Source organism: Arvicola amphibius, chromosome 3 (genome assembly GCF_903992535.2).
Source record: "Arvicola amphibius chromosome 3, mArvAmp1.2, whole genome shotgun sequence".
NCBI lineage: Eukaryota > Metazoa > Chordata > Mammalia > Rodentia > Cricetidae > Arvicola > Arvicola amphibius.
Genome location: NC_052049.1, coordinates 68,584,013 through 68,610,573, shown reverse-complemented (window position 1 = coordinate 68,610,573; position 26,561 = coordinate 68,584,013). Strand labels below are relative to the sequence as shown.

Genomic DNA, 26,561 nt, shown 5'->3' with positions numbered 1-26,561 from the left:
TCCAGTGGAGAGGCAGCACTGGAGACTCGGGCACAGGTCAGCAATCCAGTGGAGAGGCAGCCCCGGAGACTCGGGCACAGGTCAGCAATCCAGTGGAGAGGCAGCACTGGAGACTCGGGCACAGGTCAGCAATCCAGTGGAGAGGCAGCCCCGGAGACTCGGGCACAGGTCAGCAATCCAGTGGAGAGGCAGCCGCGGAGACTCAGGCACCCATTTGTGCTTCAGCAGCAGCGGCTTTCACCCTCCTCGTTACTCTGAAATGTGTCACTTCTTGGTTCTTAAATGGTCACGTTTGCCAGGTGTTATCCAAAGTCACTACTCTATTCTGTTGGCTCTTTTCTGGTTTTAAGTCTGTTTTTTCTTGAGTTACACTAGTTCTTCAGTGATTCAAAGATCCACCCATGATGGTGACCACCTGCAGGCCCTGTGATCATTGTCTATCCTGCCTAGACTCTATGATACCAGAGTAGTGCAAGACCCTGTCTTAAAAGAAGACAGCGGGAGGGGTGGAGGTGGATAGTCCCTGAGGAAACACAGCTGAGGTTGACCTGTGACCTCTACACATCTTATAAGCATACATAAACACATGTATGGATGCGCACAAAAATGCCCTTACGCATTCACATATACATACAAAGATATATGAGTAAATGAATGTTTGCCTCTTTCATAGTTAGCAAGGCAGTTGTAGATATAATAGCTAAATTTCACCAAAATGCAGTGGCCAATTCAAAAGGTTTTATTTGTGTGACCCCTGCTCGGTAGAACACATTCTAGTGCAAACTCCATACCCACGAGAAGTTGGGCAACATGAACTGAACTCTATGGGTTAAAAGGGTTGACGTTGGGTGGGTAGAGAGGTGAACATGGATATGGAAGGAATTGGAGGGGAAGGAGTATGATAACAAAATACATTGTTCAAGATTCTCAAAGAATAGAAATATTATTTTTAAATATTTTAGAGTAATCTATAAAATTAAAGTGTTTAGATATCATTTAAAAGTAACTTATCATTTTATAATTTTTCTATTATAAATTTTGCCATGGAACATATTCTTTTCATAGTGAAGAAATCATCAGACCCATGATTGTTTACTGTTTATGTAAGGGGTGTTTAGGAAGCACACTTCCAGAAGGACTCTGCCAATTCAGCTGCCAGATGTTTGAAGTTACCAGTGTTTTCAAACCTTCTGCAGTCTCATCTTCCCTGTGTAGTGGAGAAGTGCTGCGGTCCTGAGCTTACATTCCATAGCTTGCTTCAGGTTGCTTAAGCCTAAACGTTCATTAGAAACATTAGTTTTCACAGTCAAATTTACCACTGGAAGGGAAGAATAAAAATGTGAAAATTGTTATCATTATACATGAATGCTGATAGTAGCTTTACTAAATTTACTCCTCATTCTTTTTGTTGGAATTTTACAAAAGAGAGTGAAAACTCTCTTAGAAACTCTTGAAAAATCTACATACCTCAGAATGTGATCAGAAAAGGAACTATTATGTGCATCTCAGTCAATTGAAGTGTGCTTGGATTGTCTCTGTTTTACACAATCCTGAAACCCTCTATTAAACTTTAATGATGTCTCAAAATTCAGAATGCATATTTACGAAATGGAAAATCATAGATTTTTTTCTGTACAATATTAATAGTCATTAAATTGTAGTAAGTGTTAATTGAAAGTGTCTTAGGTGGATGAAATATTGCATAAGACGGGCCTATTTGTACTGAATAGCACACAGATCTAATCTGAACCCCCCGACTTCTGCAGTATTCACAATGCTTTCCTTACCAATCTGCTCAAAGTAGAGATGCTGCAGCCCCACAGTCTTCTCCTCCATTTTGCCCTGTGTTAAATCCACAAGCTGTATAAATGCCATGTGATTCCTTTCTGACAGACAGTGCTTCTGGGTTCACATATTCCACTTATGTAGTCAGGCATGTTCTTTTACTGGCAAATCCACATCAGCAGGTTTTTATTCTCTTTAGTGCTGGATAGCATATTGCTAAATGGAGACCTTAAAATGATGTACCTAGATGAAGATTCTTCAAAACAATCACTATTTGATTTGAAAAAGAAATTTAAAAATATTAGCCCCAAAGTATCCTTTTGTATAAGATCTTTAACTTGTAAATTATCTTTTTGTATGTCCAATGCATTAGAAATAACTTGTAACTGGCACCTTTAATCCCAGCACTTGGCAGGCAGAGACAGGTGAATTTCTGTGAGTTCAAGGCCAGCCTGCTCTACAGAGTGAGTTCCCGGTCAGTCAGGACTACACAGAGAAACGCTGTCTCAAAAAAAACAAAACGAGAGAGGGGGGGAGAGACAGAGACAGAGACAGAGAGAGAACCTGTAGTATGGGGCGGCATATATGTAACCAGGTTCATTTTGTTAATGTAGCTTTGCAGACATAGTACCATGTCCCAAGTCAGATGTTATGCACAGTAAAAACAAGAGAGGAGAATAATTCTACTCAATATGAAATTATCCAGGATTAGTTATCAAGACACCCTATATGTCTTGAAATCAAATAAATATATCCTATTTAGTGATGAATGTGACAGCTACGTGTTTCAAATATGTTGAATACCACTTAAAAACAATTGTGTTAAATCTTAGTAAGACTTTATCCTGCCAAGTTTAAACCAGAGTCGGGGAGGTCCTCTCTCAGACCAGTCCTTGCCGAGTAGCCACTATTGCACAAGTTTATCTGACAGATAGGTTGCTTGTAGGTTACAGAGTTTCTATCTGGATGATACTGATGATTACTTTTCTCATCTGGTAGCCTGCAGAGTACACTCCAGCACTATGATTGCTAGTCAGTATGGAGGAAGCTTCTTATTGTACAATAAGCTCCATGTTTAATGACATGAGTAAGTTGTGTCAGCCATTCGGGCTTACAGTCGATTGAGGGAGATTAACCAGGAGCCTTGACAAATGTCTATGATGTTTGGAAACTGGGGGATTTTTATGGAACTCTTACCCATAACTCAGCATGACGGAATCCATTTTTCAAACTGGAGCTTTTATTTGGTGGCATAAGATGTCTCACTGGCACATTGTTTCTGCCATTAAATGGTGACTTTATTTAAATTTCTATTATAGATAGAAAACTTCTACAACAGTGAGTTTCTATGTGGCTTTTCAAAGGGCCTTTAATATTAGTTGTCCCTTCACATTTTCCTTTCTTTACTCTGGCCCTTCATCCTTCTCCCAATTTAATCCTCATATTCTAGTTTACCCTTTATTTGTTTAAATTCTAAATTCTATTTAAATGATAAATTCTGTTTCCCTACTTTAAAAGATCCCCTTCCTATTCATTCCTGTGCCTTTTGCCTCCTAGCTATCTACCCTCTGTGGTTATTCTGATCAAAATATGCATATCTAAATCTTAAAAACTAACAGCCACTTACAAGAGAAATATGCTTATTTGTCTTTTGGGGTCTGGGTTATCTTAGGATGATTGTTCCATCCTGTTATCTCAAAATTCCATGATTTCATGTTTATTAACAGCTGAATAAACTGAATAAACTGAATGAAATGTCCATTGTGTAAGTGGACATTTAGGCTGTCTCAAACTTCTGAGTATTATTAATAAAGCCTCAGTAACATGGGTGAGTAGATAATCTCTTTGTAAGAAATGGAGCTCTTTGGGTTTGTGCTCAAGAGTCGTATACTGGATCTTTTGGTAGACTGGTTTTCAGGAAACATAGTGGCTATAGCAGCTTATGCTACGAGCAGTGCATGAGTCTTCTTCCACTGCATTCTCACCAGCATGAGCTATTGTTGTAGTAATCTTGGTTATTCTGAATGGTGTAAAATGAAATCTCTACTCTTATTTCCTTGATGACTTGGAATGTTGAACTTTTTAAAACTGTTTTAAGCCATTTATGTTTCATATTTTGAAAAATGTTTATTTAGTTCTGTAGTTCATATTTTAATTTGATTTTTGTGTTTTTTAGGATCAAAGTAATATAATTTCTTTATATATTCTAGATACTAATCACCTATCAAATATATGATTAACAAAGATTTTCCTAGTCTGTAGCCTGCTTCTTTGTTCTGATGATGGTGGCCTTTGTGCAGAAGCTGTTTTGCTTCATGACGTCCCATTTATTAGTTGCTTTCCTTAGTGCCTGTGCTGAGTAATCCTGTTCAGGAAATCTTTTCATGTACAAATGAATTAAAAAGCTATTTTCTCCTGTATCTTCTCTCATATTCAGTATATCTGGTCTTAAGTTGAGATCCTTGGCCCATTCGTAGTTGAATTTGGGGCACAGTAGTAAGTATGGCTCAATTTGCGTTCTTCTACATGTGGCAATCCACTTTGACTAGTATTATTTGTTGAAAATGCCATCTTTTATACAGTGTGTATTTCTGGTCAAAGTCTGGCCAAAAGTCAGGTGCCCTTAGGTTTGTAGATTTATGTCTGGGTCTTCAGTTGTACCTTATTGATCAGCATGTTCGGTTTTATTCCAATGCAATGTTGTTTTTAGTACGATAGCTCTGCAGTACACCTTGAAAGCTGTACTAGGGATGCTTCCAGAGCATATACAGGATTGTCCTAGCTGTCCTTGTCCTGTTGTATTTCCATTTGAAGCTAGAAATAGCACTTTCAATTTCTGTGAAGAAATTGTGTTGGAATTTTGATGGAGATTTATTGAATCTGTATTTTGTTTTTGGTAGGATGGCCATTTTCACTGTATTAATCCTATTGATCCATGAGCATGGGAGATCTGTCCATCTTCTGATACATTCTTCAGTGTCTTAAAGTTTTTGTTATACAGGTCTTTCAATCATTTGGTTAGAGTTGTCCCAATTTATTTTTGAGCCTATTGTAAAAGGTTCCATTTCCTTGATTACTTTCTCAGTATTTAGTTTTTGTATATCGGAAAAGAACCACTTCTGTGTGTGCGATAATTTTGTACCCTGCTACTCTGATGAAAGTATTTATCAGCTATACATTTTTTCTGGGAGGGTTTCTAGTGTCTTCCGTGCATAAAATCATACCATCTACAAATAAAAATTCTTTGCCTTATTCATTTTCTGTTACTACATTAGCTAAGTCTTCCAGTACTGTATTGACTAGTTGCTGGTTTTAGTGTACATGCTTTTAATTTCTCTCCATTTACGTTGATGATGGCCATGGGTTTGCTGTAAACTGCCTCTGTTATGTTGAGGTAGGTCCTAGAGGATGGAAGTAGGCTGGGAGGAGGAGCTTACAGTTACTAAGTGTAACTCTGAAGAGAATTGAATAGACAGGTTGCAAGGTAAAGGTTACCTACCTGAGTCCCAGCCTGTTGATATTGCCATGGGTCTCTGTGTTTAGTCTGTGTGCAGTATTTAGAAAGAGATGGAGAGATTTTATAAGAGACGGGGCCTCAGCGAAAACTATAACCCCCAGAATGCAGCGCGGAGCTTCCGGTTTCCGGCAAGAGGGCCAGAGGAGAAAGAGAGCACGCGAAAGAGAGAGGATGTCCCTCTCAGACTTTCATCTGGCAGTGAAGCTGGCTGACCAGCCGCTCTCCCCCAAATCAATTCTTCAGTTGCCAGAGACAGAACTGGGAGAATATTCGCTAGGGGGCTACAGCATTTCGTTTCTAAAGCAGCTAATTGCTGGCAAGCTCCAGGAATCTGTTCCAGACCCGGAGCTGATTGATCTGATCTATTGTGGCCGGAAACTAAAAGATGACCAGACCCTTGACTTCTATGGTATTCAGCCTGGGTCCACAGTCCATGTTCTCCGCAAATCTTGGCCTGAGCCTGATCAGAAACCTGAACCTGTGGACAAAGCGACTGCCCTGAGGGAGTTCCGGGTGCTGCACTCCGCCCTGCACAGCAGCTCCTCCTACAGGGAGGCGGTCTTTAAGATGCTCAGCAATAAAGAATCTCTAGATCAGATCATTGTGGCCACCCCAGGCCTCAGCAGTGACCCCATTGCCCTAGGGGTTCTCCAGGACAAGGACCTCTTCTCTGTCTTTGCTGATCCCAACATGCTGGATACATTGGTGCCTGCTCACCCAGCCCTAGTCAATGCCATCATCCTGGTTCTGCACTCAGTAGCAGGCAGCACCCCAATGCCAGGAGCTGACTCCTCTTCCCGAAGCATGCCCTCCAGCTCGTACCGAGATATGCCAGGTGGCTTCCTGTTTGACGGGCTCTCGGATGATGAGGACGACTTTCACCCAAGCACCACCACCAGGTCTACGCCTTCTAGTAGTACACCCAGCTCCCGCCCGGCCTCTCTGGGGTACAGTGGAGCTGCTGGGCCCCGCCCCATTACCCAGAGTGAGCTGGCCACTGCCCTGGCCCTGGCCAGTACTCCAGAGAGCAGCTCTCACACACCAACTCCTGGCACCCAGGGTCATTCTTCAGGCACCTCGCCAATGTCTTCTGGTGTCCAGTCAGGGACACCCATCACCAATGATCTTTTCAGCCAAGCCCTCCAGCATGCCCTGCAGGCCTCTGGGCAGCCCAGCCTTCAGAGCCAGTGGCAGCCTCAGCTGCAGCAGTTGCGTGACATGGGCATCCAGGATGACGAGTTGAGCCTCCGCGCCCTTCAGGCCACTGGAGGGGATATCCAAGCAGCCCTGGAGCTGATCTTTGCTGGAGGAGCCCCATGAACTTTTTGTACTCAAGTGCCTAGCAAGTTGCAGAGGCGATTCCTAGAAAGAGGCAGTTGTGAAGTTGCCTCCAGCTCCCTCACCCTCCAATATACCTGATGGTCTACTCAAAAAAAAAAAAAAAAAAAAAAAGAGAGAGAGAGGGAGAGGTGGAGAAAGGAGAGGCTGAAGGTAGCAAAGTTAGGAGACCCTAGGTCTTACCAAGAGGTTAAATCTCAAGGTTGGAGTGCTTTCAGGAGGGACAGTCTACTGAAGAAGCTAAACTGTTGTTAGTCAGTAGCATCAATAACCACAGATTATGACATTTTTATCTAGTTTATATGTTGCTTTGTAGAATGTATATAAAGGAAAATTATAGTGAAATCTAGAATCAAAATGCCCTTTCACTACTATTACTGTATTATTAGGAATAAAATTCAGGTACTTAGCAACTCAATTATAAACCACAGTGAATTTTAAACATTTGAGAATTATAATTTTTTCTTTACTAAATACAACTTGTTGCAATAAGAAAAATGGTTTTATAAATTCTTTTACATGTTATATAACATGATTTTTTGTTAAAAATTATAAACTACTTCAGAATTTGGCACATAAAGGTAATTAATTTGGTGGCTGTTTTGACACATTCTGAGGCTATAATATTTCAATTTTCAGTTATGTGGTAGTATTTATTCATGATTCTTAAAATTGTTTTGCCCCTAGTTTTAGCTCAGGTGAAGCTAACCAGGCAGCTATGGAAGATTTGAGGACTTTAAGAAGCACTCATGTTCCTTGACTTTGTGTCCTCTGCTCACTCCCTTCCACCCGTTCAGTGTTCTCCCTGCACTCCCTTTGCAGCAGGCCCTGCTTGGTACAGAGAGTATCCTGTGTGAGCAGTAATGGGGTTCTGCACGTCAGAAAATGTTTTACCTTTAGAAGTAATTAGCAGTTTTAGATTTTTCAGATTTTCTTAATTGCTAATGATATTATTAGAGTTCCGTGTGTGTTTTTATGTATGGCAAAGATCAAACCAAGAATATTATTTCAAAAATGGTTAAAATAATGAACATAATGGGAGTCTATGTAGGTCTTTACCTGTTGAGATGATAACTCTTATGCTTTGTTGCAGAATATTTTGTAGGTAGTAAAATTTTTAATAAAGCATATCTATTTTATTACTTAATACCCACACATCTTACATTTGTTACTAGGCATTCAAATAAGAAAATGTAGACCTATGTTCTCATAAAATGTGTTCATCCATTTACACATACTTTCTGGGATGGCCAGTATTTCAAGTTCAGTTTGGATTTAGAATGACTATTGAAGGAATGCTTTTGGGTGTGTCTGTGAGGATGCCTTTAGAGTAGTTTAACGGGAGTGTGGGGGGGGGGGGCAGGAGGTGGGGGGAGGAGGGGAAGAAGCTCCCTGAAGGTGGGCAGTAGAATATGTGACTGGGATCACAGGCTGAATAAGGACTATGTAAGCCAAGTGCTAGCAGTTCATCTCTTTCTGCTTCCTGAAGACTAGAGATGCCATGTGAGCAGCTGCCTCTGTGGTCTTTCTCATTGTGATGGACTGTGCCATCTTTCTTTCTTCACTGAAATGCTCTGTTCTGTTGTACCTTTCTAGTTCACTGCTATGGCTAAATAAAATAAACACGATGAAAAGAGAAGGTCTCTTCCTAGAGAAGCAAACTTGTAGTTTTATTGTGAATCTGAGGATGAAGGTACTGTCTTCATTTTTTTGTTGTCTTATATACATTAAAAGACTAAAATGGTTTGGATTTTGAGTGGTAGTATGGATATAGAGCCGGAGGATGTTTTGATTAAGTATGCGACTAAAACATCAACACTAAACAGTTGCTTCTGTGAATATTAGTGCAACTTACATCTTGTGACTCAAAATGAAGTGTATTAAACAGAGCCAGTTATCTGTGATATTTTTATGGTTCGGTTGCTAGCTTGCTAACTGAGCGGAATTTCAGAGAAATGTTTAAATGTTCTTTTTTTTTTTCTTTCTTTCTTTTTCTTTTTTTTTTTTTTTTTGTTTTTCGAGACAGGGTTTCTTTTAACCAGTAACTTCTTTAACAACTCATGGAATTTTTATTGAGCAACTTTGTACTACATGCTTGGGAAATGAAGATCAAATAACATATGACTTTCATAGCAGTGAAGTGAATACACTGAGGGAGGAATACTCGGGTCATGTAATATTTGTGTTAGTCCAGGTGGACTCTAGTCCAGGTGGGCTGCGACCGGAAGATTCAGGGAATGTTTTCTGGGCGATGCCTAAAACTCATATCGAATAAGTTAGATAAAGGAAGGGTAGCAAACACTGAGAGCAAGACAGTAGTTTTTCTCTTACCTAAAGGTTTCAATGGTGTCAGGTACTCTTGAACAGTGTTCAATAAGATCAAATGAAAAGTTTCAACGTAATTTGTAAAGTTAGGTTTTTGCATCTTTCTACATATAAATAGTATGATGACATCTCCTGCCATGCCATTCTAGCCTGACAAAGACATAAATCTTCTTACTCATACTACATATACTACCTATCTGTTAGTCACATAGTAGCCATCTGTGGTATCAGACCAACCGTGAAAAATCGAAATGCTTGTGTTGAAGTAATTTCTCTACTTTAATAATGGATACCAGTAAAAGAAAGCTGGCTTGCAATGTGGGTATACCAAAGAAAAGCCATTGAGAAAGGGTAAAAGATTTTTATTAAAAGATACATGATATAAAAATAAATATTGTTTGCCTGAGGCAGTAAAAACAAGCTCAGATAGTTTACTGTCCCTTTCTTCACGCCAAAGCTACACTACATGGCAAATGCTTAGTTAAGACAGAACAGGATGTGTGTGTCATGTGTGTGCTTCATGATTCTCTGCTATTTGCAGCCCAGGTGTTTGCTAGGCATTTCTGGTTGTATGTCCTACAGATGGAGGTATTTGTAGCAGTAGAAGCTGTAAGCACAGGCATAGAAGGAAGAAATCCTACATGCAATTGGGTTTACGAGAAGGTGGTTAAACTAGAAGGCTTCCCAATTGAAAAAAAAATATTCATTTACAAAAAATACGTAAAAGAATATGCCAGCTTTCAAAACAAATGCAATGATTTTTGCTTAGCTGCCTATTAAACATCTTGAACCAGAACTGAAATTCAGTTGTTTTGTGTTCCTTTTAATATAAATATTACAAAATTCTCTTCTAACTGGTTTCATGCTATGTGAGGAAATCCAAGTGCCTCTGATCCCTTGCCCTCTAGTTGTAATGAGGCAGGAAGAAGTGCCAGGTTATACTATGTCCCTTATTTGCATTCTGACTTCCTGTGTGCTCAGCTGACAAATGGGTACCACTTTACCTTTCCTGCTAATTCCTTCATGCTAGAGATCATACTCTCAGATGAAAGGACCTCTCAAATACAGAATAACTCTTTTAGCCATATAAATCACCAAATTAGCCTACAGCAAGGGATTCCAGCCAAGTATAGCTTGGTGAACCATTGAGCATTTTGGTGTCCCTTGCATAAGTGAGACATTTTTACAGCTGCATCACCAGAAAGCATGGTTGGTAGCTTCTAAAAGCTACAGCTTTGCAGCTTCTTGCCCAATCAGCAGGCCACTCTCTACTGGTGTCCTCCTACCCAGGAGCTGCTTACTGCTTATGTAATCCTGAGGATCATCCTGTACTTCCTGGGTCTTGTGAGCCTCCTTCCTCTCTCCGTGAAGGATTATGTCAATTCAGAGGCAGTACTTAGACAAAACTAAGAATTCCTAATACTTGAGAACAAATCCAACTACTATAATATGCTAATTTAACTCAGAGAATTACTTCTGAATATTGCAGATGAAAATTATTTAAACAGAGGAATTTGAAGAAATATTTTGCCCAATTAATTACTACAGTTTAGTGTATAGTTCTGGGAAACAATGCAATCATTTATTCCAGTTATTAAATTTCCTGGTGTGATTATTGTCCATTCTGCTGTGTAGCACATCTTTACAAAATTATCACTAGAGATTTTTTTTTTCCTGAAAAGAGACCAAATTTTGTTTCTGTGTCATGGTATCCACAAATTGGACACTGAATCCCCTGAAGATATCAAGGAACTTTAACGTAGATGACGAACATGAAAGCAGATTCTAGGCAGCCTCCTAGAGCAGAACTGAATATCTAAGCAGGAGGAGCAAGGAACACGGATCTGCACGTGTTCACAGGCCCTCCTGCCACTACCACCTGATAGGGCAAGTATCCCACCAGAAACATGAGAAGGGTCGGTTTATCCTACACCAAGTAAAAACACATTCACCTGCTGCCTCCATCTGTGAATAGCCTGGAGTCCTGCCTAACTGTCCAGGAAGCTCTAGTCCCTGGTTCTGCTGTTCTCCAGACACATGATTGCTGAATAGCCTCCTTTAATCCTCAAGGATTTGTAAATTGGATGAGGGTCAGTTTTCCAGACATAGTCCTTCTTATGCTTGAGTGCCGTTGTCATAGCCAAAACCAGTTACTTGTTTGTAGGTGGTTTGGTGTGTATGTGTGTTCTGTGTATGCATTTGACCATATGCATGTATATGTAAGTAAAAAATATTGTCAAATTAATTTAAGAACATGTGACTTAAAAGACTCTACTAATTGTTAACGAAATGACTTAAATGCCTGAAGTAGAAGTGGCCTTATCTGCACAGAGGAGATAATCATGCGTGGCCAGAGTATCCTGAGGATTAAGTGAATGAAAGAATATTAAGCTTTAGCAAATATAGAGCAAGCACTTGAAAAATAATAGTTGCTGTTATCAGTGTTTGGCGGGGTTTAGAGCTTTTTGAAAATAGCATGCATTTTGTTTTCCTCCTCTGTTTGAGCTGCTCTCATTTTCACTTGATATTTTATACACCATGAAGTTCTTGTCAACTGGAAATGGCTAAAGAATGTAACAAGTTTATAACAAAAGGGAGAGGAAATCAACTATAGTTATTTTTACATTCAGGAGGAAAAATAATGTCTGCAACATTCACTGTCAAACATACTACTTGTTCTTTTGTTAGGGGACCCAATAGTAGCATATTTCTCAGTAGTGGTGTTTTTTTGTTTTTAATTTCAATGTAGTTTTATAAAGGAAATGAGTCAGTAAGTAGTGGTATAAAATGATTGTATGAAAGTCTAGTTTAAACAGAAGAACGTATGAATTGTGTGTGCATACTCCACCTGCTATTCATGTTAACAGTAGATAGTGTGTATAATGTGTGTGTATTCCACCTGTCGTTCATACTAACAGATGGTGTATTCTGTGTGTGTGTGTGTGTGTGTGTATAATGTGTGTTCCACCTGTTGTTCATACTAACAAAAGATGTATTCTGTGTGTGTTCTACCTGCTAATTCATACTAACAGAAGATGTATTCTATGTGTGTGTGTGTGTGTTCCCCGTTGTTCATACTAACAAAAGATGTATTCTGTGTGTGTTCTACCTGCTAATTCATACTAACAGAAGATGTATTCTGTGTGTGTGTTCCATCTGGTAATTCATACTAACGGAAGATATATTCTCTGTGTATTCCACCTGCTATTCATACTAACTGAAGACAGTATGTATTGCGTATACTGATATTCCAACTGCTATTCATATTTTCTATTATTTAATCTATGCACTTTAGAAAGATTTTATGAAACAGTAGGTGAAACAGGTATTCCAAAGGACAAAAATGGTGGCATAGTGCCTCATGATTTTAGGCTGTAACCTTGGTGTCATTTGATGAAAGTGCTATTTCCTCATCTTGATGAACTAACTCCCTAGAAAATTTCATCCTTCTTACAGTATATATTTTACCATTATGAACAATTTTACTATGAATTTAATTTATAGTTATATATTCTGTTGTTTCATAAAGTCTGCAGATTCATCTTTTCAATTATCAGTTTATATCTTATCCCTCAAGGTCTGGCCTGTGGTTCTTTATCTGAGATATGCTCCCAATCTTCCCGTTAGGTCAACCACAAAAATTAAGATATGATAGAAGGTCATTGAACGAAATTCATATCAAAACAAGTAGTCCCCATGTCATTATGACAGCCTGCTGTAACAAATGTGTTTCTGTTTTAACTTAGGAAAATTAATTGCTAAAAGTAATTTAATCTGACAGAGGCTGGTGTTGAAAGGCTCCTGGAGATGTCATAAAGCGACCTTCTGCCAATGTGCTACCAAAAGCCGCTTTAACAAGGAGCTAAGGGAACGGTGCAAATTCTTTTATACTTTGTTAATTAGTTATCGATTTGAAACAATGCACTTCCAAACACTGTTGGGTGAACTGGATGCCAGCAAGGTCACTGTGTGGCTGTCAACCGCTGACAATCTTTCAGCACAGGTGACATTTTGAAGGCTTTTGTTCTGTTTTCCTAAGGTTGAGAAGGCATGGTTTTCTAAAATTACCAGCCTTTTACTTTATTCATCTTTTCACTCTCAAATATTTTGTTTGCTAATAATATAATACTTAGTCATATTTGATTATGTGACATGATTCTAATTTTTGGTAGCCTTAATCTCAAATAAATACACACTCATCAAAGAAAGTATCTATCTTTAAAGGAGAAGCAAGTTAGAGGTTTCACAATTTATCAGGTATAATAGATCAAGTAGGGAGGGAGAAGGGAGAGAGGTTTGTGGGAGGGGAGTACAGGGAAAGATAGCAAAAATTAAAGGGTATTTGAGAGGTAGTATGGAAACCTAACACAGTGGAAACTTTCTAAAATATATGAATGTGATCCTAGTGAAGTCTCCAAATAATGGGGAAGGCAGACTCCCAACTGGCCATCTCGTATCCCCTAGGAAAGCTTCCAGTGCTGGGATTAGGTTACAATTAATTGAGTTGTTGGCCAAACAAACCAGGCTGTTACCAAGACTGTAGGTTGCTCTCCACAACCAGTGCCTACAAAGAGCCATCATCTCTGCATCTAACCATCTTTGATACAAGATGGTTCTCTGTACCCTCTCAAAAGAGGAATATAAACACCAAGCTAAGCCACAAACCCTTTGTCTACAATGGTGTTGATATTAAAATAAGCCATTGGTGTGCTTTTCCCTGGAGAGTATGTTTCTTGGTCTCTCAGTATTTCTTAGTTGCCTCTATGTCTTTTTGTAGGATTGAGGCCTCATGCACCTTTCTCCCATCTCCTATCTGGCATCACTTTGGCATGTCTGTTGGTGTCATCCTTTATCAGCTTCTATTTAGGCAGTCATGTTGGTAAAACTTTATGGGTATAGTTTTCTTGATGTTTGTTTGTTTGTTTTTCTTTTTATTTCTTTTTATGTCCTAGATTTTAAACTTGTCAGATGAATAATTGTCAAAGATTTTTTCCATTCTGTAGGCTGCCTCTCCAATCAAGTTATAGTGTCCTTTGTTATGCAGAAACTTTTTAGTTCTATGAGATCACATTTATTAATTCTTGATCTCAATGCCTGTGCTATTGGGGTCCTGTTCAGAGAGTTATTTACTGTGCCAATGATTTCAAACACATTCCCTATTTTTTTCCTTTAACAGATATAGATTATCAGGTCTTATTTTAAGGTCTTTGATATGTTTAGAGTTTTTATGCAGGGTAAAATACATTGTTCAAATTTTATTCTTCTATGTGCAACTACCAGTTTGATCAGCAATATTTGTTAAAGATGGTTTCTTTTCCCAAATGTATATCATTTCTTTGAAAATCAATGGTTTTAGGAATGAGAGATGGGATGCAGATATAGTTAGCATTGCCAAAAGGATGGACTTTTAACTCACCTCTCTGTGCTCGAATGTGAATAATGCTGATTGGCCATGGACTTTGGGTAAGCTAGTCATCCTTTTTGTACCTCTTTCATAGGATGAGACCCATCCTAGCACCCCCTCACTGTCAGTGTTGTTAGGAGATGTCAGTGACTGAAACACGTACACACTTGACCAGAAACTGGAAAGGGTTGCTACCTAGTAAAGGTTAGATGCCACTTTACATGACATCATAGTTAATAATAGTATACAGCCCACAACCTCAATTTTATAGATAGAATGCTATATTTTAAACTATGCAGTTTTCAAGAGGTCATGATGAATACAACTGTTTTCTTGTTTTTCTCACATTTTTCTTACTAACTAGGGTATGTTTGCTATTTGTGGGAAATCTTTAAATAGAATGGCAAAGTTGTGTTCTCTTTTTTGCACTTTCTGCTGGACAGTAAAAAGAAAACATTTTGTTCATCCTTCTTTTAAAACCAAAACTGCTAATTAAATATACCAATTTGTTATTTTATTAAAATGTGTCAAGTTTTTTTAGTTTGTTTAGATAGTGAGAAATCTGGGTTCACAGTAGATAAAATATTTTTCTTTAAGGGAGTATATTCTGAAATGCCTTGTTTTTAATTAAACTTATCAACTCTGAGATGGCTTCAACGTTTTCAAGTTAAATTATGTCAGTAAATATATTAAGTCTCCACAGAGAAACAAATTCATGAAAAGCTTATTATACTAAGCACAGGATTATTATAGAAAATGATTATATAACATTTCTATTTGCTTGATATCTTTATTTGAAGGAGATAGAAATCAAGGTGCTATAATCAACAGCTATCTGTTAAAAAATGATTCATAAAATTCATAAGATTAGCCTGAATCCTGAGATCGCCACTTTTGCAGATCTGTTAGCTTCTAGCAATTAAAAATAGTTGTGTATACTGGGTAATCATTGTACTAAGCTACATTAAAAAACAGGTGTTTTGAATTGAACTGTAATGCTTATTGTAATCTGTGTGTGACAAAGGTTCCTTTCCCGTAGTGTGGTAGGAATTTGAGAAATAAGTTTTAAAATATTTATTAAAAATACTTGTAAAGCTTGTTTAGGCCTGCACATTGTTGAGATTTCATGGGTGCAGCTTCCATGCCAATTCTAGAAGCTACTATCTCTCTAAGGTACCCTGGTCCTCTGGCTCCCGACTGAAATAGGACACCCCACAGGCAAGTACTATCCCCATTCCACTAGCTGTGGATCACTCTACTAGTCTCCAGGTGGAGGAACATTCCCAAGGCCTCACCCTCCATGAGCGTTACAAGCAAAGGGCTGCTGAGAGGGCTTGTTTGCTCCAGAGATGTGCCTCGTGCTAGGTTTTCCGATCCTAACTGAACGCCTGAACACATGTACTTCTGAACATCACTAAATGGATTTTGTAGGTTATATGTGTATCTGTGGGTATATCTATGTATATGTAACAAGAATAATTCAAGAAGAGGTTACCAAGTTGAGAGGGACTTGGGAGTGATACATGTGTATGAAATGAATATTTCTAGGAATTGGTGAGGAGAAGGTTCCTATTGTAGATATGATGGAGAACACAGACAGATGCAATTGGAAGAGGCCATACATAGGTAACATGGCTAGCAGACTGAACCTGGTCTGCGAGAAGAGAAAGGGCCCGGGAGAGAGGAGAGGTGCATAGAGGAGCTAGGAGCCAAAGCTCATAGCCCAAATGGCTGACGTTATTATATAGGAAAAGCGAAGCTGGGAAAGGGAAAGGAAGTTCAGGGGCTGAAGAGTTTTAAGATGGGGTGGGGATGAGAAGCGCTTAGACTCTCTGAGAGCCTGGCAGCCTAAGTCTGTTTTGATACATTAATAGGCACCCCAGTTAGCCATTTGTTTCAAGTTTCTTTGAAAAAAGGATGTGTCCCAGTGAAGGCCACACATCCAGGAGTATATAGGCTGCATAAATGTCACTTGTTATATTTTAAAAAAATGACCATGTGGGTGGGTATGAAAGGCATTGTTGGTTCTGGGAAGAGTTGGAGAGTGTGAAGACAATCAATACATTGTAAAAAAAAAAAAAAAAAAGTCTCAGGGAGACTACAAGTGAGTAAAAATTTCTCAAATCTGCTGTTTATTTTTATTATTCTTTATTTTATAATTTTTCATGATTTTATATATAAGTACTGTGCTTACATGATTAGTTTGAAATCCTGTGAATACTCTTCAGGTTGTCAAGTTGCATGGGAACCTTGGATTCGCTCAGTACCTGTGGTCCCTCCCAGTACTTCTTACCAACCTCTAGCCCAAACCTCTGTAAGCCAGGGGCTGGGCTTCCCTTCCCTATCCTTCCCTACCCTAGCCGGGGCAAATGGTTCACTCTCAGCTGGAGGGATTTGTTCCTTCTTTTCCCTCTATTTGGGAACCTGGTTTAATTTGAGCTTCCCTGAGTCCCCCAAGTTGTCATCTCCACTCTGAGCTCTGTTCCTTGTCATCTGTGTTCTTTGGCTTTTGCAGTCTCTTTGTGCCCTCTTCTGCAATGATTCCCAAGCCTCAGGAGGAGGGATTGTCCCATCTACGCTGATTATTCCACAGTGAGAGAACACCACTTACTCATAATCTATTTTTAAGTCCTTAAGAATTTCCATAATGTATGCAGTGTATCTCAGCCTTTGGTAGTTTAGATGTTTGCTTAAGGGTTTAACTATAGTAGCCTATGTCTGATGTCCATATATATAAATATAAAATGTCCTATGCTCAAATTCTGAACCTCAGAGGCTAGTCAAAACTCCTGGAGTTGTAAAGCAAGCTAAGAGTGCACAGAGACAAGCACAATTTCCCTTTTCTCTGTATGTGTGCAAATATGTGTTATGTGGTACTTATAATTTATGCCCCGTTTGTCTGGTAAACAGATCTTAAGTCATAAAGCTGGATTTGGAGTGCAGATCCCTCAGAGTAATGGTCCTGACTATGTGACATATCAGCCTTCAAGGACATCCTTCTAGCTCCACCCTGTCCAGTTCTCGAGTTCTCCTAGAACTTTGTGTTCTTCAAATGCTCATTTTTAGTAGAGTTTTTTTTCCATTTTTATGTGTGTACCTCTGAAGAAAATTATGATTTGTTTTAAAATTTTTATTCTCCAATGTCTGTTTTTAAAACATGTTTTTCTGGGGCTGGAGAGATGGCTCAGTGGTTAAGAGCATTGCCTGCTCTTCCAAAGGTTCTGAGTTCAATTCCCAGCAACCACATGGTGGCTCACAACCATCTGTAATGAGATCTGGTGCCCTCTTCTGGCCTGCAGACATACACACAGACAGGATATTGTATACATAATAAATAAATAAATAAATATTTAAAAAAAAATAAAACCTGTTTTTCTTTGGTATAATCATTATATTTTGTTCCTACAAGTTTTTTTCAGGTATCTACACTTATGGTCTATATGTTGAGAATTTTCCCCCATGCTCACTCGCATCTACCCATGTCTTTTAAACTCTTTAATTGACTGATTTCACGAAGAACTTTGAGTGTGACTGCCTAGCCTCTGAAAGTTTAGAAGAATGAAGGCTGGGAGGATTTGCTGAGGTCGCCCAGTTGTTTCACATTGAGTGTGCATATCATGAAACCGGTAGTGCAGCTTAGTGGTGGAGCGTATATTTCATATATGTTGAAGCCTTGGCATCTATTCCCAGTGCCAAAATTGATTAATGAATACCACAATCCCTTGCTCATCCTCTTTTTCTTCTGAAATTGACACCAACTGTTTCTAATGTTTTCATTTCAAAGTCCTATGGGAAGTCATCAGCCAAACCACACTTAATGGAAAGGGGGAAATATCGGATTCTGTTTTCCTCCATAATATTTTTATTGTTTGAGAATTTCATATGAACCCCCAGCACCCTCACTTCCCAGTCCTCCCACATCTATCCCCCAGCCTTCGGTCCTCCTCTCCCCTCCCCCCAAAAGAAAAACAAAACAAACAAAAAGAAAAACTAGTTCAGTTTGTGTTTCCCATACACTCAAAGAAGTGTGGTCAAACTCCCAGTGGCTAGACTCTTATAGACTTATAAACTGAGTCCTTCTCTTTCTGCACCCTTGCCAGAAGCCACCAATTGTGAAGTGCTACACTTCAGCACCCTTATCGCAACTTTTAAGAGTTCTCTTTGATAGCTTTCTCTTTGGGGGGATGGGGACAGAAGCCTTCCATGTCTGTCTTCTCAGCCATGTATCTGTGGGCATAAATGCCAAAGCAAAAGAAACTTTCTTGTCCTTTACATGGACATGGATCTTGTTCTTTCTCACGGTCTCCATATCAGCATGGTCTCCAGTGGAAGTTCAGATCATAGACATCAACACGGTCCTCTGTTGCTGCACAGGCCATGGATACCATTGCAGCTCTCTGTGACAACACAGGCCCCTGGACATCACCATGGCCTCAGATGGCCAGACAGGCCTCTCAGGTCAATATGGCACCAGGCAGCAGCAGAGCTCACAGATATCCACATGACTTCGAGGTACAGCATGACCGTTGGACCCCCACATGCCTAAGAATACCTGCTTCTTGAACAGCCTGGTTCTAAAATGTGCTTCCCATTTTCTTTCAGTCTCAGAAGCATCTGCCGTCTTCTCCCAGTGCTTTGGAGGATTTTTTTATATATCTTTCTTTAATTAAAAAAAATTGTAAATATATTCTGATTATTGTTTCTCCAACCCAACTTCTCCAAAAACCTTGCCACCTCCCCCTTTTTTATCTCTTCATAGAAAACAGACATCTAAAGAATATTAATAAAATAAATAAAGAAGTTATAGTAGGATGAAATAAACAGAGGAAAAAGAGTCAAAGAAAAGACACAAAAAACACATGTTGTCACAAAGATACACACATTAATACACAGAAATCCCTTCAAAACGCAGAACTGCGAACCATAATACATACATAAAGGACCTACAAGGCCAAAAAAGGAATGATAAGATAAAAAATTAAAAATAAAAATACATATATAAATAAATGCCTAATACAACTTTGAGACAAAGAACTTTCTAGAATGCCATGGAGTTCTTGTTGTGTTGGCCAAGTTCTTTGTATCCCCAGTGAGACTCGCTTAGAGAAAAGTTTTTATTACTTTGCAATTGGTTATCAATTGGAGATAGCTTCTGAGTTAGAGACGTGAGCATGTGACTACTTCTCTCAGTGCTGGGACCACATTTGGCCAAAAGCCTATACAGTTCCTGTGCATGCGGTCACAGTCTTTATGAATTCATATGTGAGTCAGACCTGTTGTATCTAGAAGTTCTTGTTCCCTTGGTTTCCTCCATTTCCTCTACCTCTTATGATTTTTCTGCCTCCTCTTTAACAGAGTTCCCTGAGTCCAAAAGGGAGGAATTTGATGAAAACATTCCATTAAGACTATGTATTCCTAGATCTCTCACACTCTGTATAATGTCTGACTATGGGTCTCTATATTTGTTTCCATGTGCTGCAGGAGGCAGCAAGTCCTTTCTAATTCTCTTATGATTGCTGAGCAAGGCTCTACAAGTATAGCAGAACATCCTCAGAAGTCCTTTTATTTCTGTGTTCTTTTAGGAGAACAGTAATATTTGGTTTTCCTGTAGGTCCTTTGGTTTTTTTTTTTTTTTTGTAGGTCCTTTCTAATTTCAGGTTTTTGGCCACCCAAATATGTTGGGAATGGGGATGGATTCTGTCTCATGGAGGGGGCCTTAAATCCAGTCAGATATTGGTTGGTTCCTTCCTCAAGCTTTCTGCCACTATTGCATTAGCTCATCTTGCAGGCAGACTGTCTAAGGATCTAAGATATAAGAATGTATGGTCTCTTTTGAGAGTACAGAATGTCTTCGAGTATGGTGAACACTAGATTTGTCAGGGTGAAAGCTCTAAATAGGCACCATCTTGATTTCTCCAAGTTCTATGAGTTGCGTAGGTGTTCCCTTCAGCAATTAGGTCTTGCTGTCAATTTGGGGAGAGCAACCAACAGGCTTGGCAACAGTTTAGGTTGTTTGGGAAGTTCAGCGGGGTCCTTTTGTCCAATAATTACATTGCATGCAACTCATTCCAGGCACTGGACGCTTCATTTGGTGATGATGGATATCCAGTTGGGATTCCATCTCCCCTGTTTGCCAATGACCATTTCAGAGGAGCAGCAGGTGACAACAGACTTTAACAAATAGACCCATCAGATGCAAGGCACTGATGGGTGAATCTTGGATAGGCAAGGTAGAGAGAGCTTCAGTTCCAGGATGTCTCCTGCTATGCTGTGCCTTTACATGTTTGTTACTGCCCTTTTTCTCTGATATCTGGCATGGCAAATGGGTGTGGGAGGTTATCTTTATTGTAGTGTGATTGTTTCATAGAAATATCCTGTTTTACTGGGAATCTTTACCTTGGTTATTATGATTTCCTCTTTAATTTGAATTAAATTTAATTGAAGCACTGGTGTTACAGTCATCTTTTTAGTTTAAATAGAATTTTGAAGCTTAAGGGTTTCTAACAAATATAGTAAGGTATTATGATAGAGTTTAGTTTAGTGGGAAGATTAATATAGGTAAAGGCAAGATATGGTGTTGCCCCCCGCCCCTTATAAGTAGGGGCTTCAGAGGATAAAGCTAGAACGACACAGCTAGGACTTATGAGTTTCTCTTGCAGATCAATATAGACTGTGACTTAGGTTAATGATTAAAAAACAAAAAACAAAAACAGTTGAGTCCCACAAGCTAAGATAGTTCAAGTTCTTTTAATCAGTGTGGAAGATGTGTTCATGGGTTTCTGTATGGTTCATAGCTAAAACAAAGCTTTAAATAATGACTTACGGTTAAGTTAAGATATTTTTGTTAATGGCTTTGAGGTGGGAAATCCTGGAGAACAATTTAAAGTTTAGAAAGACACACCTTTAATAGTTGAGGGAGGGACTCATTGAGGTCAGGGAGCAGGAACAATGGCAGCCTGGCTATTGCTGGCTGAAGTACCTTTCTGCTAGAAGGGGTTGTGATTAAGGGTGATGATTAATTCCTTGTGCCCATTTTTCCCTCAGCTTCCTGATGTAAAAGACTATTGATGAGTGGGTGTGCACCCTGAGGATTTTGTATATGATTGTTTTTCATATATAGAAGTTTAGATTTGTGATTCTTTTAAGATTTCTTATAAGATTACCTTTTGACATAATGAAGTGGTTGATCCTTTCCTTGTAACTGCAAAATGCACCCTGCCAGTAAAAGAACTGTCTAAGAAACATACCCTGGTAGCTTAAGCTCAATTAATCTGTAGCAAGTTGCTTGGGTATGAATGGTTACCCAGTGAGTATGTGGGTTCTTGGGACAACATTTTTTTCACCTGCAATATGTAAAATGTTTAATCATGTTAGTGATATGGGAAATGCTGTTTTTTACTTGCATTCATTGTAATCATTCACATAAAAAAATAGAACTTCACCACATTGTATTTTTTTATGTTGCTTAAGAGATTTTTCTGGGATATATAAACTGTAAGGAAAAATATTAAGAATATACAGAAGGGAAACATTAGGGTAGAAGAACAGCACGAAAGAATAGAGTAGAAATAGAGAAGAATAGAGTAGAAAGAATAATAAAATAAAGACCTAAGCTTTGGTCCTTAGAAAAGTCCTCGTGTGTCTGTCTGTCCAGTAGTCTGCCTGCTCAGCATCTCCTCTTCAGTGTCTCTTGACGTGCTGAAGGTGTGCCATTCCCCAACACCTTAGGTGAGACCCTGACATGATGGAGGTGTGTGTGTGTGTGGTGTGTGTGTGTGTGTGTGTGTGTGTGTGTGTGTGTGTGTTTTCCTCCTCTTTCGTCAGCCCCGGAGAGTCACATTTTACTCCCTCAGATAGAAAAGTAGATTGAGTGATTAATTCGCTGACTCTGTGGATTCCCCTCCATTCCTGAGCTTATGAAGGCTGGTCCTCACAACAGTACCCGTTATTAGGCAATTTCCTTTAGATCACCATCATATATTTGTTGAGGGAAACTGCCTTTTAGTTTCTGGCTACCCAGACCCAAACAATCACACAGAAACTACATTAATTACAACACTGTTTGACCGATGTCTCAGGTGTATTTCTAGCCAGCTCTTACATCTTTACCATTTTCTGTTAACTGTGTATCACCATGAGGCTGCAGCCTACTGGTAAGGTTGTGGCATCCTTCAGTACCTAAATGGTGTCCTTTGACTCCACCTACTCTCTCTCTCTCTCTCTCTCTCTCTCTCTCTCTCTCTCTCTCTCTCTCTCTCTCTCATGCTTGAGTACTACTATCATTTTCTTTATTTATTTATCCATTGACAAACATCTCAGCTGTTTCTAATCTCTGGCTCTTAGGAATAGAGCAGCAGTGAACATGGTTGAGTAAGTGTCTCTGCAGTAGGATGTAAAATCTTTTCGGTATGTGCCCAAGCATTTTATAGCTAGATCTTTAGGTAGATCAATTCCCTGCTTCCTTTGGAATAACTGCACTTTTTTATAGTGACCTTGCAAATTTGCACACCTAACAGCGATGTGAGTGCTCTTGTTACTCCACATCCTGGTCGGCAGGAGCTGTTACTTCTTCTATTCATTGTCACCATGATGACTGTGGCAAGATAGAATATCAAAGTAATTTTGGTTTGCATTTCCCTGGTGACTAAGGATGTTTAAAATTTCTTTAAGTGATTCTCAGCCATGTGACTTTCCTCTATTGAGAATTCTCTGTTTAGATCTCTACCCCATTTTTAATTGGGTTATTTGTGTTCTTGCTATCCAGTTTTTTGAGTTTTTTATTTATTTTGGATCTTAGCCATCTCTCAGATAGTAAAAATCTATTTCCATCCTGCAGGCTGGCTGCCATTTTGTCTAACTGGTGGTGTTTTTTTTGTTTTTTTTTTTTTTTTTCGATGCAGAAGCTTTCATGAGGTACCATTTATTTATTATTGTTCTTAGTTCCTGTACTATCAGTATTATGTTCAGAAGTTGTCTCCTGTTGGTCCAGTCCAACATATTTATCTGCACTTGGGGGAAGAGTGAGGACCGAGAAAAATAGATTCAAAAAGAAAACCAGATAGATTCAGGAGGGCATCCAGTAAATACTGAGATTCGCCTCATGTTTATTTCTTATAGACTTTATATACCCTAATCCAAAGAGGAGGGGGAAGGCAAAAGACTCCTTTACCAAGATACAAAGAACAACATAGTTAATACCCAAACATCATCTTAATACCCATAACATCAAGTAACCACACCTGAGGTCAAAACATCCTGTTAGTAGCCACATCTTAAGTCACACTTCCTGTCATCTAACCTTGAAGGAGCAAGACTAGCTCTGGACTCTTCAATCTGTAGTCAAGGTGGAATGGATCCACTTTTGTGGGCTCCCATACCCGTGCTGTTGATTTCAAGACTATTTCTCACTGTCTCATCTTTGATATTCAGTGTCTGTGCCTTATGTTGAAGTCTTTGATACATTTAGAGTTGAGTTTTGTGCAGGATGACAAGTGTAGATAATTTACATTCTTCTACGTTTTTGAGGATTCGTAAGCAGAGTTGGTTCCACTTTTCCAATGACAACTGTAATATTAGACTTTGTCAGATCTAGTAAATTAGGTATCACTTATCTATCTGAGGAGTCTCTTTTAAACTGACATTTTCTCCTGCCCTGTTCTTCCAAGCAATTGCGTTTTTGTCTTTGTTTAAAGACATCTTTTACCATAGTTTTTCTAGGACTTAGGGATAATCTAATTAGATATAGATGTTTAATATGACATTCGAGAATAGAGCTGAGACCATAAATATTGAGAACAGGAATTGACAAATGTTTTCTCTCATAAGAAAAAGGTAATAATTGATAATCGCAGAATATGCTGTCTCGACTACTCAACTCCACTGCTGCATAACAAGAGCATCCCTAGAGAATACATAAGCAAGAGTATGTGGCCATATTTTAATAAACTTTTAAAAAACATACAATCAGTTATCAATATCAGATCATGGTTTTCATATTGCTGAGTGGCTTGGTAAATTTATTCCAACATTGTAAACATCACTGCAGTCTTGGCAACAAAGGATGAACATTTTCATGACCCGAAAATTTTTCTCTTTTGATTCTTTTCAACCACTCCTTTCTCTCATGTCCTGACTCCTCTGAACACCAATTCTCATTCTAATGCTATTGTTTCAGTTTTCCTAGTTTTTCCAGTCAATGAGCTCATACTGTATTTCACCTTCTGTTCCAGTTTCTTTCCTTTAGCCTTGTGCTTTACCATAGATGAATACACAGCAGAAAATAATATGTTTTAAGTTGACCTCAGTTTCTCTCTAAGGTTGCATATTTGCCTAAAGAATAACAGATACATTGAATTTTCAGAAAATAAGTCTTTCTTTATTTTTCCAATATATTTTTTGAAGTGAACTTGGCCCATAGAATATCTTTTTGCCTAAATAAAGTCTTTGTGCCTTTGTATTTTAGGCTCTCACTCTTTGGACCATTGTTATAAAGTGTGTCAGTGCTAGCTGTGACTACATAAAGTAGGAGATACTTTATATGTCTAAATGTTTTATACTGCTTATTCCAATACTAATTTCAATACTAATTTCATTTCAATACTAATGGATTAAAATTAAGAAATTAAACTACTTAGTTTTGAATTCTAGGTCTCCTATAAATTAAGAATCATATTATATAAGTTGCTTAATCAATACTTGTCTTCCTGTAGTTCCTAACTCATAGGATGTGCTAATATTTATAGTTTGAGTTGGGCCTGACATGTTATATACTATAGAAAGAAGTACTTGCTGCAAGTGTTGCTATATCTGCATTGTAGGTCACACTAAGGGGACTGTCTAAATTTTATTAAATTGGGTGTCATCAGAGTTTACCCTGTTAGAAATGCTCAGGTGTACAGTTTTGGACTGAAGAATCTGCTAGCCTTTTCTGCTTCCCATTCCAGCGCACAGCCTGTTTATGCTGTAGTGTCTGATCGCTTAGCATTTACAGCACATCTGTAAATAGTTTTGACTCATATTTATTTATTCATTTCTGTTCCTTTAGACTAACTTGTCATTAGTTAATTTTGGTTCAAATTTTATAATTAGACAGTTTTAAAAAACAAGTTTTGTGTCAGCTTAGTAATTTTTTTAACTCTTTGCTATGTGTGCTCTAAAAGGGTGGATATCAGCATTGGGATTCAGAGAAGATGGATCAACAGATGAAAGTGCTCGCTGCACAAGCATCAGAACCACATAAGAATGAAATCCGCTCATCTTCTTAGTTAGGAGTGGGACTTGGTGTCCACTTTCCCTGCCAAATGCTGGCACTTTGTGTGGTTTGAACCTGTTCAGGTATTGTGAGTGCTATCAGCAGTTGATACCTGCTGGGAAACTGAAAATCAGTTTTCTCCAGTGGAGTGACGCCAGGCATGTTAATCCCACTCCAGGGGAGACCCAGTGCCCAGGAACACTGGCTAGTACAGCCTTGTTTCCATGTTTTCTCCCTCCCTCCCTCCCTCTCTCCCTCCCTCTCTCCCTTCCCTCCCTCTCTATCCCCTCCCTCCCTCCCTCTCTCTCTTTCTCCCTCCCTCCCTGTCTCCCTCTGTATTAGTGCACTGAATACATATTTGTTTTGTCTTGGTATTTTTTGTATTACTTTTTTATGTCTTTATTGATTTTTATTGAGCTCTACATTTTTCTCTGCTCCCCTCCCTGCCTGTCCCCTACCCGATTCAATCTTCCCCCAAGGTCCCCATGCTTCCAATTTACTCAGGAGATCTTGTCTTTTTCTACCTTCCATGTATATTAGACCTATGTAAGTCTTTCTTAGTGTCCTCATTATTGTCTAAGTTCTTTGGAGTTGTGATTTGTAGGCTGGTTTTCTCTGTTTTATGTTTAAAAACCATATATGTGACAATTGTCTTTCTGTGTCTGGGTTACCTCACTCAATATGTTTTCTAGCTCCGTCCATTTTCCTGCAAAATTCAAGATGTTATTTTTTTCTGTTGTGTAATACTCCATTGTGTAAATGTTCCAGGTTTTCCTTATCCATTCTTCAGTCCAGGGGCATTTAGGTTGTTTCCCGGTTCTGGCTATGATAAACAAAGCTGCTATTAACATAGTTGAGCACATGTTTTTGTAGCACGATTAAGCATCCTTTGGATATATACCTAAAAGTGGTATTACTAGGTCTTGAGGAAGGTTGTTTCC

General features: G+C 38.8%; 2 protein-coding genes across 9 annotated transcripts in view; both read left to right on the top strand.

Moving 5' to 3' along the window:
• Window positions 1-26,561, top strand: part of Fam172a (family with sequence similarity 172 member A) — a 442,895-nt gene that overhangs the window by 211,899 nt on the left and 204,435 nt on the right. The window lies entirely within an intron of this gene.
• LOC119808739 (ubiquitin-like protein 7) lies at window positions 5,436-6,735 on the top strand. The gene has a single exon (XM_038321153.2). The coding sequence runs from the start codon at window positions 5,474-5,476 to the stop codon at window positions 6,620-6,622; it is 1,149 nt and encodes a 382-aa protein (XP_038177081.1). The 5' UTR covers window positions 5,436-5,473; the 3' UTR covers window positions 6,623-6,735.